This window comes from Vigna radiata, unplaced genomic scaffold (assembly GCF_000741045.1).
Source record: "Vigna radiata var. radiata cultivar VC1973A unplaced genomic scaffold, Vradiata_ver6 scaffold_133, whole genome shotgun sequence".
Taxonomy (NCBI): domain Eukaryota; kingdom Viridiplantae; phylum Streptophyta; class Magnoliopsida; order Fabales; family Fabaceae; genus Vigna; species Vigna radiata.
The window spans coordinates 161,492-174,081 of record NW_014543257.1 but is presented as its reverse complement, the minus strand read 5'-3'; the positions used below and the strand labels follow the sequence as shown (position 1 = coordinate 174,081).

At 35.6% G+C, this 12,590-nt stretch overlaps 2 protein-coding genes across 3 annotated transcripts in view; one reads left to right on the top strand and one right to left on the bottom strand.

Moving 5' to 3' along the window:
• Positions 1-336: 336 nt before the first annotated feature.
• Positions 337-789, bottom strand: LOC106753432. Its single transcript, XM_014635240.1, has one exon. The coding sequence runs from the start codon at positions 787-789 to the stop codon at positions 337-339; it is 453 nt and encodes a 150-aa protein (XP_014490726.1).
• A 4,604-nt stretch (positions 790-5,393) lies between these two features.
• LOC106753450 overlaps positions 5,394-12,590 on the top strand; it is a 32,005-nt gene continuing 24,808 nt past the window's right edge. The window contains exon 1 of one of the 2 annotated variants that reach the window (XM_022777521.1): positions 5,394-5,757. In XM_022777521.1, the coding sequence (XP_022633242.1) occupies positions 5,714-5,757 (44 nt within the window). In that variant the 5' untranslated portion in view covers positions 5,394-5,713. Of the gene's footprint in view, positions 5,758-10,634; positions 10,767-12,590 lie in introns of those variants that run through there. The other variant, XM_014635258.2, reaches the window with a different exon arrangement.

The window sequence follows — 12,590 nt, the reverse complement described above, 5'->3', positions numbered from 1 at the left end:
CCTTCCAGCACAATCTTGGTGCCCTCACCTACTCGACTGGATGCCCCGTCCACGAACAGGCTCCATTCAAGATTGGGGGTGGTTTGGGGTAACTCTACTGCAAAGTCCGCCAAGTTTTGTCCTTTGACAAATCCTCTTGGTTCATAACGCAGGCCAAACTCTGACAATTCTACTACCCAGCCGACCATCCTTCCGGCCAAATCAAGCTTCCTTAGGATCTTGGAAATGGGATGGTTCGTTCGGATGACTACTTGGTAGCTTTGAAAATATGGTTGGTACCTTCTGGTCGCGTTGAGTAGTGTCAGCGCGACCTTTTCTACCTGTTGGTAGTGGGTTTCAACGTTTTGGAGGACCCGACTTATGAAGTAGATAAGTCTTGGTTCTAGCTTTTCTTGCAATAGTACGACGCTGATGGCCTCGTCTGACACCCCCCAAATAGATTTGCAAATCTTTTCCATCTGCTGGTCGGTTCATGACCAGGGAGTGGGTTAACACTGCCTTCACCTCTTCAAAAGCCTTCTCACAATCTGCATCCCACTTATCCACCGATCCCTTCTTCATTTTCTTCAACACCAGTCGGATACGCTCGACCAACTTGGGGATGAATTGGGAAAGCGTTGTCATCCTACCCACTAGCCTCTGAACATCCTTCAGGCTCGTTAGGCTTTTCATGTACAGGATGGCAGTGCATTTATTCGCATTGGCTTTTATTCCCCGAGTCGTCAGCATGAACCCCAAAAACTTCCCAGCCCCTACTTCAAAGCTACATTTGGCTAGGTTCAACCTCATCCTGTACCGACAGGCCTACTTGAAGACTTCCTCCAAGTCCTTTATATGCTCTTTGCCGAACTTCGAGCGGATCACCATATCATCCACGTATACATCCATAGACCGTCTGATCTGGTCCGCAAAAAATTTATCCATCAAAAGCTGGTAAGTCACTCCCGCATTCTTAAGGTCGAACGACATAACTTCGTAATAGTAATTGGCCTTCTCGGTAATAAAGGTCATCTTTTCTCGGTCTGGAGCATATATAAGGATTTGATTATATCCTGAGTAAGGGTCCAGAAAACTCAACATTCTATGGTCGAATGCCCTATCAACTAGGCTGTCGATGCTTGACAGTGGGTAGGCATCCTTCAAGCACGCCTTGTTCAGGTCTGTATAATCGGTGCATATATGCCACTTCCTGTTGGCCTTTTTAACCATAACCACATTGGCGAGCCATGTGATGTACGTCACCTCCCTTATAAATCCCGCCTCCCTTATGTTGGAAAACAGGTAGGCTTCTTTTTACATCAAGAGGGGTGGGGGTGGGGGGCTGAATTGGTGCTTTATAAAAAACAAAGTTTTTTCGCAATCTTGAAATCAAAGTATTAAACTTTACAAACTTTCTTCAAATGCAAGCAATGAAAAATCTTATGCAGCGGAAAAACGTAGTTGACTGCGTAAATAATAAAGTCAACTGTAAGTAAAAGTGCAGGGATAGAGAAAATCAAACACTGATTTTTATACCGGTTCTACCAACAATGCCTACATCCAGTGTCCTTCCAACCCAGGAAACAAATGCACTATAATGGTTGTGGTTTTTACAACAAGAAATTTATAGAAGACCTCCACGTCAAAAATATAAATCTCCTCTCTAACCCTAAACCAAAATATAGGCAGAAAACACAACAAGACTTGTAGTAAGATGTCCCCTCTCCTGCAATCTGCCAACCACCACTTTGAACAATCCTCAAAGTGAACCAGACTTCACAAGTTTATCTCCTGCAATCACAGCAGGTCCAATCCAGCAGTCTTCAAGGATGTCAAGCCTTCAAACCAAGTCAATTCTTGATCAAACCAGATGCACCTTCAGTTGTGCAGAATGTGATCAATCAATGTGTGCACAGTCAATCTCCTTTGAATCTCTTTCAAGAAAGATCACCATCGTCTTCTTGGAGAATTCTTAGAGCTCTAAAACCAAAGATAACAATCTGAAACAAAATATGAAATTGTTAGATCATCAAAAGTCACTGAACAATCAAGTGCTCAGACTATTTATAGATTTCTATTAAATAGATGTTCTCATAGTCGAATAAGATACTAATTCAGTCGACTATGTCAAGACAGTTATAACAGCTCAGTCAGACTAGTAGCATTCAGTCAACCTAGGGATGACAATGGATCGGGTCAGGCACGGATAGTGACTACCCGCAACCCGACCCACCGGATAAAAATGTACCTACCACCCGACCCGCTACCCGTCGGGTACCCGTTTAGTAAACACCCGCGGTTATTTTAAAACCCGCGGGTACCCGCGGATACCCGCAAAAAAAAAATATTTTATACATTTTAAAATAAAATTTAAATAAAATCACAAAAAAATATATATAATATATAATATAAATTAAAGTAAATATAAATTAAAATTTAATTTTAATTAAATTTAACCTAATAAAATATAATTTTATTTTATTTTTAATTAAATTTAATTAAAAAAATATATAATTTTTTTTTTGTGGGTAACGGGTACCCGCAGGTCCAGTAGTATACTACCCGTACCTGACCCATTTAGAAGCGGGTATTGAAATACCCGCTACCCGTTACTCGCAGGTAATAACTACCCATCGCGGGTTTTACCTGCAGATACCTGTGTCCGCGGATTTTTTTGCCATCCCTAAGTCAACCAAAATCAATTCTCATTTAATAGAGTTGACCAATCAATCAATGTTCAACTAACTTCTGAAAATATAGTTGTTATATTGTAAGAGCATAACAGTATTCCAAATCAAACAAATAACTCAGTCGAGTATGTGGTGCACACAGTCAACTTCGACAAGTAAAATCATTTTGAAATTCCTTTCTTCTCAAAATCTCACAAAGCACTGAATCTCAAAATTTGTACAAAGTTTTTAGTATAGTCGAATCAATTAATAATAGAGTCGACTTTACTGCAGCTTTGTCACATAGTTATAAGTTCATAAAAGTGCTTGTGGTTTTCGTGCATTAAAACATGTGCAATGCATCCAGAAATAATGTAACATGTACAAGCTTAATATGTGTGCATTCACATAGCAATATAGCACATATTAATGTTCAACAAATATATCAAACATTCAGCATAAGAACATGTAACACAACAACAACATATGTATGTTATTAAACAATGTGTTGTCATCACCAAAAACCAGAGTGATATAGATATTGTATTGTCAATAATCTCAACAATCTCCCCTTTTTTTTTATGATACACAACCATGATTAATAACCAACCATGTTTGTATAGTCAAATGCAAACCAGAGTGACACAAGATATATCACAGTTCAAAAACCTCTGTATTTTGCAAACCCAAATCAGTCATATCATATCAAGCAGAATATGAGACAAACACAGGTATTCTACCTTTCATAAATTCTATCTCTTTCATAAATTCTCTCCCCTTTTGTGCATTATCAAAAAAGGAACGCTGTAGATATGTTGATATGACAAACAAAGATGCATCAAAAAAAATATTTAGCATATATGAAATGCATTGATACTCCCCCTATCACATTTAATCACATGTAAAAGTTAACTCCCCTGAAATGAAGGCATGTGATAAACATGTATAAGAAAGTAATACTTCCCCTGTCATCATGCATGGATATCAAAACCAGATCATATGCACAATGCAATACACAATTCAAAGTATTCAAAACAGTATTGCACATAGTTGTATTAAAGATAAGATATCAAATTGATTATTCATGCAATGATACACACTACAACAATCTCACAATAATATCTCAAATAAGATATTCATAATCAAATAAGAACATAGATAATTGCAGATAATCAAGATCAGATAATCAGCCAACAAAATATAACCAAATTCCATAATTGGAATTTATAACCCTGTTATTGTACAGTCGATTGAATTATTTTCTCAATCGAATACATTGCTTCTCAATGATGTTGAGTTTCACTGATAGTTTCCAAAGCACTGTTGTTCCTACAAAACCTTTCAAGGATCTTTCATAGATCAAGCATTTTAGTTATGCAAGAAATAAAATTAGAAAGAAGTCAATATGTATAGATGTGTAACACATCAAGCATAATTGACTTCAATCATTTCACAGTCGAATAAATTATCATTTTATGCTACTATCACTTAAAATTCCTAGTTCATTTCGAATTGTAAAAAATCTCTCTCTGTTTAGAGGCTTTGTAAAAATGTCAGCCCATTGATGTAAGGTATTTACATACTCAATCTTGATTTCACCCTTAAGAATGTGATCTCGAATGAAGTGATGTCTTATTTCAATATGCTTAGTTTTCGAATGTAACACTGGATTCTTAGTCAGATTAATGGCACTAGTGCTATCACATTTTAAAGGAATGTTATCTAGTTTTATACCATAATCCTCAAATTGACTCTTGATCCAAAGAGATTGTGCACAACAGCTTTCAACTGCTATGTACTTAGCTTTTGTGGTTGATAATGCCACACAAGCTTGCTTCTTTGAATGCCAAGAAATCAGGGATGATCCAAGTAAGTGACATGTGCCATTAGTGCTTTTTCTGTCTAGCTTACAACCTCCAAAGTCAGAATCACTCTAACCATCAAGAAAAATGTTTGTACCACTTGGATACCATAGTCCTAGACTTTTGGTTCCTTTGAGGTATTTCAAAATTCTTTTTACAGCTGTTAGATGTGATTCTTTAGGAGAGGACTGAAATCTAGCATAGGAACATACACTGTGCATTATGTCAGGCCTACTGGCAGTGAGGTAAAGTAAGGATCTGATCATACCTCGATACATTTTCTGGTCGACACACTTTTCAACCTCATCAAGATCCAAGTAACAGTTGGTTGTCATAGGAGTTGCAGCCTCTTGCAGTCTAGCATTTTAAATTTCTTCAACAAGTTGTTGCAGTATTTGGATTGGTGAATGAGGTGCTAATCAAGCTTCAAGACCCAAAACTAGTGCTAATCTTCTTTAGTTTGCGCTAAGCAACTTAATCAACACTAAACAATGTTCTTACCCCAAATACAAGACCTAGAAGAAAGATATGTGTACATATTTACAAAGTTTTTAAGATAAAGGAAGAGATTAGTAAATAATCTTCTATTGAAGTAGAGTTCGTTAAGGTCCATTTTCCTCTTTTATCATCTTTGTCATTGCTCTAGTACAAGGTTCAATATATTATCTTGATGGTCTTCGATCAAACTTTCTTCACCACATACTTCATTCATATTCATAATTTATGACCCCAGTAGACACCACTGAAAGATCCAGTTGAATGAGAAGTTTAATTATTTTATTTTAAATTAATAAAAGTGTTCTGTGCTCGTCCGTGTGACGAAGGTACTTGTGCTTGAACTTGGCTGGGAACAAAATAATTTATTTTTTTGATTTACTGTGTTTTATTTTTTGGGGGCATCAGGCTTAGTTTAGGGCTTAGACTACGAAGCCCATTAGCCAGGAGTGGAGAGACAGGGTCAGCTTGGGGGAAGTCCATTTTTCTTCCTTTCTTTCCTTTTCGATAATCCCTCTTCTTTCTTCTCCTTCTTTCTTTCTTCGAAAAACCTTAACGACGGGGAAAGGGCGTGAGAGGGAGAGGGTTGCGCGAGGGAGAGCACTAAATGCTCAATCCGTGACGAGCGAGATCGTTGGTGAGTGAGAGGCACTGAGAGAACGAGTTTGCGAGTCAGAGAGTGAACGCAGGAGCGGGAGAGCTAGATACATGAAGTTCGAACTGAGGGTTGCGGTAAAGGGAAAATCGAACAGGTATGGGGAACTAATCTTGCTTTGTGTGTTTTGAAAGTAGGGTTTATGTTGTTTTATGCATTTTGAATGGGAAATTTATTATGAGAATGGTTGTGACTGTAAATTTGATATAATGTGGATTAGTATAATGCTTTCGATGCTAGGAAAAGGCATAGTATTCGGTAATTGACTGCATTATGTCAATGTGTTGACGTTGAAAGTTGTGTTTCTGAAAAGTGTGATTAATGGCATGCCTTGTTATCTGGAATGCTAATACAGGGGATTTTGATTGAAATGTGAATCGTCATGTGCTTAAGTCATGTTTGTTAGCTTAATCTGTAAATATAAACTCTGTTGGGCTCAATTTGTAGGCGTGATAGACATGATGGGTGCATGTTATATGTTATATTTGACTGTGTGAAATAGAATCTGTTTTGTGTTGACATGTACAGGTTTGGCAATGAGTGTGGTTTGATCTAGAAAGCCATTTATAGATAATGGGCATTTAAAATTAGAAGTGCAAAATTAGTGGAGCGTAGACTAGTAATCTTATTATAACTTTTAGCTATTTTAAGTAGTATGCAAGCTAAGTCAGTTGGTAGAATGAACTTTGATATATCTGGAGTCTAGGTCATCATCAAACTCTTATTTTGTTTAAGAATATCTTGGGTCCCAATGGTAGTTACGAAGATGCAATGTTTTGGAGTATGTGTTATCTAATTGTGTGATCATCTGATGTCTGGGTTGGAAAAGTGAGGAACATATCTATTTTGGATTAATTAACCTAGGAGAATTAGACGAATAAGAAATGGAATGTGTTTCTAGATAAGGTGTTATTTAACTAGAAGTACAGTTTAGAACTAATATCATTTAAACATCCTATTTTTTTTAGAATGAAAGTAATTTAACTTGTCTTGATAAACTTATCTATTTTGTACATCTTATGTTTCTGTTTCACGGTAAATGCAAGGGAAATTTGGTTGCATGTGCTGTGTAAAATGTTGGTGTTTTATTTACTGTTTCTGCATTCTTTGCTGGCTGTTTCAGCACTTAAATCATTGCTTTTTTCTGTACTATTGTGGACTGTTTCAGCATTATTTTCTTTCTGTTTTACACTAATAAATTCTGCTGTTTGGTGCTGTTTTGGAACACTATTATTACTGTTTGCTGTTTTTTTTTCTTTTTAAATACAATACTGCATCCAATGCTTGATGTTTGAGTTAAAATTATGCACTAAAACACTTTGTGATTTTAGTATAATAAGGTGTTTTTGAGAAGAGTAAATTGGAAATTTGGAATGGATGTTTAGTTTGATTAAGTCTTTGGGTTGTAAAATATATTAAGTTTTATTAGTTAGTTGTTTGAAATAATGAATGAGATATGCGTTGGATTGCATTAGGTGAAGTATTATAAATTGATATGACTGAATGTAAATTTTGGAATGGATGCAATGCTCGGTTGGATAATATTGAATGATTGGATGTGTGTATAGTAAATTTATTGAATGGTTGGATTGTCCAAATTGCTTTGATATATTGTTATTTGGGTATCAATGGATATACTCCTTTATAGTGAGTTGAGATTGGATAGGAAATAGTCCAAATTATTGGAAGTCAACTTTGTTTGGTATTGATACTCGAGGTTGGAGTTTTCCTTTCGCTTGCAAGTAAGTGAGAGGGAGCACTCTTTTGACTGTATTGAGACAGTAAGAGTGGGTTGGATCGCTCAACCCCCCAATTATGGTTTGTGTTTGGTATTGATACCCGAGGTTGGGGTCTTCCTTTCGCCTGCAAGTAGCAGTGGAAGGGAGCACTCTTCCGATTGTATTAAGACAGTAAGAGTGGGTGTGACTACTCAACCCCCTGATGTGGTATGGTTTGATAATTGTTATACCATTGGAAGTAATGTACCATGAGGGAAAGATGGGGGAAATATTGGTTTGTTGTCGTGGTCGAATTGTGAATCGTTAGAACACAGGTGATATCATATTTTTGAGTGGTTGTTGTTGTTTGGTTATGTGTTTATTATTTTTTTTATGTTAACTCACCATTACGTTTGTTTGCTTGTTTATGTGTATCTGTGCAATGATCGTTTAACTTATTTTATATGAGAGCTCAAATAGGAATGTAAATAATACTAAATGACTTTCAGACTTGAGATATGATAGACTTTACATATTGTTTCATTTGTAGACAATGGAAGTGGAATATTTGAATTGTAACAATTAATTTGATCCAACATAAATTGAGAAATTACTCTTGTTGTAATTTGAGATAATATCTTTAGAATCTTCCTAATTAGAGGAAATAGATACATAATTTTTTATTTTATTTTAATTTCCTAGATTTCCTAGTTTCTCTATTTTCCTTTTTTAGGAGAATTAGATTATTACAAATGGAAGGTATGGGAATGTATTTTTGAATGATAGGGGCGGGAAAGTACGTGAGAGAAGAAAAAACCAAACGGTTAAGGGTGATGGGGAAGGAGCCGAACGGCTATAGGCAGTAGGGGCCGAGCAACCACATGTAGTGGGGGCATGAGGCAAAAGCCGAACGGTTGGGCATGAGGTGAACGCCGAACAGTTAAGGGAGTGGGAGAAGGAACCGTTCGGTTGAACAAGAGCCATTCGGTTGAACAATGGAAAGCATAACTGTAATAACAGTTATTTGGGAGGTATGATAAATAGAATAATTGTTAGTCTATTAAGGTATGATAAATCTTACTTGTATATTCAGGACATTGGCCTGAGGAGGGAGATTAGGTTCTCGCTGTTATCCATACTTGTACATTGACTCTTGATACTGTTAATGAGCAAATAAAGAAAGAAATACGATTCATTCTTCTGTTTTGTGTTCTTGTGAATTATGAGAGAAGAGAATTAGGTTTTCAATTACATAAACCTAACAGAGTGTGTTGTTTTGAGTGATAGCTAGACTTCTTGACTAAAGAAGCCTAGCAATATGACTCGACAAATATCATATCTTTCAATAACACATAGGTCTATGAAATCATTGTGGCTACTCGGTTTTTCAAATGATGCAATTTTGTACTGTTTGAGTCTCATAGGTATAACCAGATGTCCTAATCGTTGTACGAAAATGGTTCCACCCATGTGCTAAGCAAACATATCTTATAGAATTGTAGAAAATCATCAACTTGCATATAAAACAAAGCAGATAATGATTGCATTGCATAAATAAAATAAAATGTTCAAATGTCGGCCACAAATTGTTGTTAAGAGTACATTCCATAGTAAAAAAAATGAAAAATGACGAGAGCAAGAAGAGAAGAAAATAGTGCAAAGTGATGAAAGAACATAAGGTAATAACAAAAGCAAGTCTAACGAGAACAAGGAACGAACGTAAAAATGAAAGAAAAACATGAACTAAAAGAGCATGAAGGAAAGAAGAAATAAAATTAAAGAGGGAGGGAAGGAAACATTTACAAACACGATTGCGGAGATGGCTTGAGCACAGTTAGAGAGAAACTCCTCACAACAATTAAAACACTCTCGAGAACACTTAAAGGGGATTGAACTCATAAGCTCCAATTTAGAAACTCGAGTGTCGCTCAACATGAAGGGAACTAACAACCTGTCGCTTAACGAATTAGAATGAATTTAGTTCCAGACCTATAATGGTAACTAGCGTTCAGTGGTGTCCTATCATCGCTCAATGCAAGACCATTTGCACTTTTGGCCGCTCATAGTGAAATATGGCATTGAGCGCCATACTAAAAATTTGCAGCTTCCCAAATTGTGATTTGATGAACTATGTACCAAATCAAACAACCAAATTGGTATTTCTAACTCAATGATTGATCTGAAAACATGCTTCAGTGTCAAAGTGAATACCAATTTGCTCATCTCATCAAATACCCATTCCACCCGTTCAACTTTAAATAAACCAATTCAAACATCACACAATCATATTTCCCAAACAAGATTTCAACAGTATTTTCAACTAACCAAGACTTAAATTTCATCCATTTCAGACCGACAAACACAACCACAATTTCAACTAGCTGTCCCAACAAAACATCCCTATAGCGGACTATTAGTTATAGACCAATTCAAACATTTCAAACAACACACCATCATAAAACTCAAAATAGATTTTAACCATGATTCCATCAATTAAAATCAATAATTTAAATCAATAACAGACCATCAAACATGCACACACAATTCTAATCATATTAGAATTTGAAAATAATGATAATTAACTTCCCTCACCTGATAGAATCTCAAACTGCTCTAAGAACGACTTCTGCAGCAGAAGGAACTATATATGCTTTTACAAACCATAGAAACATGATTAGGACATAATGTTAATTCCACTTTTCAACTCTTAGAAATTTATTTAAAAATTTAAATTATTTATTATATATAAATGTTGCAGTATTTATTATAATTATTATATAATGTTTTTTCATATAAATTATTTATTTATTTTCAACATATTGCATTTATAGTCAAATTGATTCCTAAAAATTTTTAATCGTAATTTGAATTAATATAACGCATAAGTATATCTACATATAATTTTTTTAATGATTTTTTGTCATTTATTTATTGTAATTATTATTATTTTAATTCAAAATATAGTATATAAATTTGATTAATTTTATAAGATATGTGTTTTTATCAAATATTAAATATTGTTAAAAATATGCGCAACGTCAAATAATAGTGTATATATATGTTTTGAAAACAATAAGAACTACATTTTGAACAAAACTAAACTCAATATAAAGAAGTTTGGTTTTAGATAATTAATAATTCTTTGGTTTTAAAATTTTGTTGATTGGTTTTCGAATACCATTATGTAATCAATTTTAGATGCAACCAAAACATCAAAAAGTTGTGTTGCAGAGTCCCTTTCCACACCTCTGTTAATTTCTTTCAGGACGCGGCCTCATCCCTCTAATGCCATACCAGTTGTTACTGCACCGCCGTCTCTAGCCACCATTGTGGAGCACCAGTCACCAGCCACCACCGTGACACCATAAAACCAATGGTCGCTGTCCAGGTTGGTCCTCCGTTTCCTTTCCTCACATGTAATCATTAAAAGAGAAAAACTAGACAGCTCCATAAGCAATAAAACGCCCTAAACATCTGCTTGTAATCTTGTATATAATTGCAAACGAAAAACCACTAAACAAAACACATCGTGCTTTGTTACACTTAATTTTGCTTGGCAAGCAACTTTGATTTGCTTGCAGAAGAATGTGCTCCACAGTGCACGTCCAGTTTTCTCACAAATTTCTTATCAAAGTGACCTTATTACGGTAATGATGAGTTCATTTTATGTTAGTATTTATCCAAATTCATTACTGTTTTTGAATCAGAATACCATTTAAGATTATGTGAAGACTAGATATTTGTGATATTTGTGGATGGTTCAGGATTAGATATTTGTGGATAGTTCAATAGGGTCCGATAGCAACATAAATAGGGTCCACAAACCTGTCAAGGATTTACTATGGTATCCACTTAAAAGGTGTTAAGTCAACCATGTAGAGCTGGCTTAATAAGGTGGTATATGCCTTCATTTATATACTATTATTTAGCCATTTCCTTAATTGGTGCGGGATCTCCAGCAAAATTTATAATGTAACCTCAACTTCTCTCTTTATAGGGAATTAAACCTTCCTGTAAAAAAATCTTTACAAACGGCATTGAATTTTACCATCACTCAAGGCCGAACCAATGTTGACGCCAATGACTAGAATTGTTATAATAACACATTTGAAGCACCGAGGAAAAATTGCAGCAGAAACCAAATCCAGCATTTCAGAATTTTGCTTTCACAACCAGTTTCTAAATCTCCAACTCAAAAACTTGTATATTTCTAACTGAATCCCAAATCTGGAAAAGTGGGGCTGAATCCTTTTTCAGTTACAATGAATGAAAATGACTTTAATCAAAAGGTTCAAGCTTTTAGCAGTTTATGTACCTTCATGACTTTGCCTATATTCCACCTCATCTTTTGCGCCTTCTGCTATTTATAAGATGGTGTGCTCTCCACTATGGATTCTGCCACCCTTTTGTATTTGTGCTGTTGTTATTATCTGTTTGTTGCCATGCTTTAGATTGATGATTATGGTTTTTGTGTAGTTTCTCTCTTGGTAATTGCTGAATGGACACTAGAAAACTACTATCCCTTTTGAGAACTTGTAAGAATTCGAAGTCACTGAAGCAAGGCAAGCTCATTCATCAGAAAGCTGTAACATTGGGATTGCAAAATGATATATATTTATGCAAGAATCTAATTAACCTATATCTTTCTTTCCATTTGTATGATCATGCAAAGTGCGTTCTTGATACCATGAAAAACCCATGTGAGATATCCTTGTGGAATGGCCTGATGGCTGGTTACACTAAGAATTACATGTATGTGGAAGCCCTAGAGCTTTTTGAGAAGTTGTTACATTACCCTTACCTGAAACCTGATAGTTATACTTACCCTAGTGTTATTAAGGCTTGTGGGGGGTTGTGTAGGTTTCTGTTGGGAAAAATGATCCATACATGCTTGATAAAAACTGGTTTAATGATGGACATTGTTGTTGGAAGCTCTCTTGTGGGTATGTATGCAAAATGTAATGCATTTGAGAAAGCCATATGGNTGTTCAATGAAATGCCTGAGAAGGACGTGGCATGCTGGAATACCGTAATTTCTTGTTATTACCAAAGTGGAAACTTCAAAGAAGCCCTACGGTATTTTAGCCTGATGAGGAAATTTGAATTTGAACCTNATTCAGTTACAATCACAACTGCTATTTCCTCNTGTGCCAGACTTTTGGATTTGAACAGGGGAATGGAAATTCACAAGGAGTTGGTTAATAGNGNNTCT